We start from the raw sequence: 3,339 nt of genomic DNA, 5'->3' as shown, positions 1-3,339 counted from the left end.
ATATATATATATATATATATATATATATATATATATATATATATATATATATATATATAAAAATTGGTTTAGTGACCTGATTTGTGCTATTTGTTTGTTGATTATACTAATTTTCTTTGTGGCTTCTTTATTGTTCAAGCTCCCTTCTGCTCTGGACCAGAACTCAGTCGACACAGAGTCACTACTGACGAAAACCACCAGAGATACATTACCATTGATCGAAAATGTTGGTGCTGACAAAACTCACATTTGTGAAGAATCTTAATATTACCCAGATGACAAAGATGAAAATTAACTATTTTGTTGTAACTATTGTATAACCCAGGTAATCAGGCTGAGAAACTCCATGAACTTTAAGGCTATTGAGTCCCTGAATTTTCAAGAGGACATGTTTGGAAGCATCAATATGCTGCTGTGTGAACAGCAGCCTAACAACAACTTTACCAACATGACCTTCAGTTTGCCTTCACCTACACAGATGGCTAACAGTATGTCAAGTTCCAGCACGGGCAACAATTCTGGTAGGTGCCATAGGGATGCAACTTCTTCATGACATGCTGTCATTTGTTTTACAGCTGTAAACCTGTAGAAAATGTTATATTAACATCCAGCAAAAGGAGGAGAAATCAGAAACCTGTGATGCTTAATGTTGAATGTCACAGGGTCTGATTCGCCGCATTACTGTCACACACTGATTTTAATTGTGCTGCATTTTGAAAGTGGGAAATTGCTGGGAATTACACAGGATTATCATGGATGGCAGAATATCCCTGAGCACTTATAAAGCTTGTGTTTTATCTTTTTTCTTTATGAGAATCTGAGGCTGTTTTGGTAAGAAATGTGAAAATACTCAGAATTTAATCATGCCCTGCACTAGAAATGGACAATTTCCCAGGTTGGGGAAGTTGTTGAAGAGACAAACACTCAAAGTAATTATATTTCAGCAATTACACAGTTCAGACAGATTGAAGGAAACCTCTTGCGTTTCCTGTTTGCTTTCTCTCTCACCATGCTGATGGGGAAGAGAAGATGAATTAGCAGGCCATGGTTTCACAGTGCTGCCAGCTGTGTAGGTTACACAGGATGCGGCCACTTATGCACATCCAGGAGCGGACACCTGTGACACAGTTGGCACCTTTGCAGTAGCTCAGAAACTGGCCTTGATTGGGAATACATCCTTGTATATTGAGTCAGTGGCTGGCATCTGCTGCAGCCAATCCAATCAACTATCTTCATTCCATTTAAAAGCTGTTTGCTCCTGAAACTGACATGATGATGTTTCGTTAATACAAAAGAAATTTCCCATCAGATTCTCCCAAGTGGAAGAGGAGGTAGTGTGGCTGGGCCAGAAACACATGGTGCAGATATATAGCATGCTTAAACTAGACATATGGCTTTCAAAATTTCCCACAGAGGACAGATGGTCCACAACATCTCTTCAGATTTAAGTCTGAATTTGCATTTTGTGGTATTTTAAAAATAACTGCATTCTGCTATTATATTAATAACTATATTCTACAACTAATTTTAAGCGTTGTGTCCATACATTATGTAGTTTGCTATGAGATGATTAAGTCTGGATTCCAATGGTTACCAGAGGGCTGTTTCACAAAAAAAAAAAACAAGACAGCAGAATAAGGATATTTTCACAACTGCAGCTTTAGTTTGATTTAAATTTAGAATTATCTAAATTTGATCCCCTTTGGTTCAGAATGAAAGCAAAAAATGACTCTAATACTCACCAAATTAGTGCAGCCTGAAGAGTTGCTCTCAGTTTAGCTCTAGCCGAACTCTGGTGTACACTAGGGCTGAAACAATTAATCGAATTGTCAAGGCTCAGAACAGAGGACCCAGTTTTCAAAGCAAACAGACAGTTTGATATCTCAAAAAAAGCGTTTATCAAAAGCAACAGATCTGTGGTGAACAACAAGAGCGTCTAAGACAGGAACCACTGCAGAAAGAGAACACAGGTTAGTGACAATGTCAATCTGGCGGAGGAAGATTATGAACGTGTGAGTCACTAACCTAGTCTTAAAGTTCAGTCCATGCCGAGAGTAAGAGGTAGGTTCCAGCCGGTGTGCCTCCAACAAGAAGCAGCAAACGCTGCCCAGAAAGTCCCAGATGTTAAAGCCCCAGAGGTCGGAGGACAGGCAGGAAATCAGATCCAAACAGATGAAAGAAGGTACTGTAATTCAGAGGGCAAAGCCAAAGCCGGTGTGGACGACGTGCTCAGGATTCAGAGCCAGGAGATCAGATGTCGGAAGAGGTGCCGAAGGGAAATCCAGGGCGGTGTCAAGAATCAGTTCCAAGGTCGGTAAACAGGCAGAATCCATCAGGAGACCAAAGACAAGTCAGGAAAACAGATGAGAATGAGAACAGGCAAGCTCAGTGGTCCAAAGGCAGAAGGGGTCAGGATCAGGCAATCAGAAAACTCCAATCATTCTTAGAGAATTCTCCAGAAAGGCTCCACATCAACACCAAGATCATGACACGGAATAATCGATTATTGAAATAATCGTCAACTAATTGAGTAATCGAATAATCATTAACTGGAATACACAGATTCTAAAACATGCCTTTAGCTGACAGAACAACCCACCTTGAGCAGCATTTACAGCAAAATTGTAAAACAATATGTAAACATTTTTTTATGATAAAAATAACTTTTTTACATGTCAATATGCTCTATCCAGAACTTCTCAAGAGGAAAAATTATAGTTTTACCTGGTTTCATTTTGTAAAAAAGAACCTTTTGCAATCCGATGATGAAAGATAATCGACAGGTTAATCTATAAGCAAAATAATCGGTATTTGCAGCTCTAGTGCACACTAGTTGATGTCTGAAAACAACTGTACTGTGGTGCGATAATATGATTATGTATTACGTTTGCTTGAACGAAGTACAGGTGTACAAAAATTCCGGTCACACAAGTAGCTCCAAACACATTTCTTCATTTTCCATTGCTTGCCCTTTTTTTTTATTTTTTTGTTTTACTTTTTTCCCCCTGAATTACCTGGATGAACGCAACGGCTTTTACCGTGTAGACTACTGGGTCTCTGTTCAGCACCATACCAAACAGAGCCTTGTGTTCAGCATTACCAAGATGACCTCTATGCAGTAGGAGATGCTCAAATTAGCAATAAGAGCTGTTTAAATATTAAGAAACACTTGTTGCTTATGAGAGCAATGCATTTTCTAAACCAAGTTTATAGCATTTTTAACATATGCAGTTTTGAATGTATCATGGAAGTTTAAGCAGTTAGAATTTCAGAAAGAGTTAGATTGCTACCACTTTTACATAGTTTTCCCCCCCTAAAAGTGTGCAGTCAATACTGCTT

The 3,339-nt window shown here is 38.8% G+C and overlaps 1 protein-coding gene across 1 annotated transcript in view; it reads left to right on the top strand.

Annotated features, from left to right (window-relative positions):
* Positions 1–143: 143 nt before the first annotated feature.
* LOC107090594 (retinal-specific ATP-binding cassette transporter-like) overlaps positions 144–3,339 on the top strand; it is a gene marked incomplete at its 3' end in the record, with an annotated part of 58,295 nt that continues 55,099 nt past the window's right edge. Inside the window, exons 1-2 of the mRNA XM_015384058.1 lie at positions 144–226; positions 326–521. Of these exons, the coding sequence (XP_015239544.1) occupies positions 347–521 (175 nt within the window). The remainder of the gene's footprint in view (positions 227–325; positions 522–3,339) is intronic.

Source organism: Cyprinodon variegatus, unplaced genomic scaffold (genome assembly GCF_000732505.1).
Source record: "Cyprinodon variegatus isolate N-32 unplaced genomic scaffold, C_variegatus-1.0 Scaffold302, whole genome shotgun sequence".
Classification (NCBI taxonomy): Eukaryota; Metazoa; Chordata; class Actinopteri; order Cyprinodontiformes; family Cyprinodontidae; genus Cyprinodon; species Cyprinodon variegatus.
The sequence above is the reverse complement of the archived record's forward strand: the minus strand, read 5'-3'. Positions and strand labels throughout refer to the sequence as shown.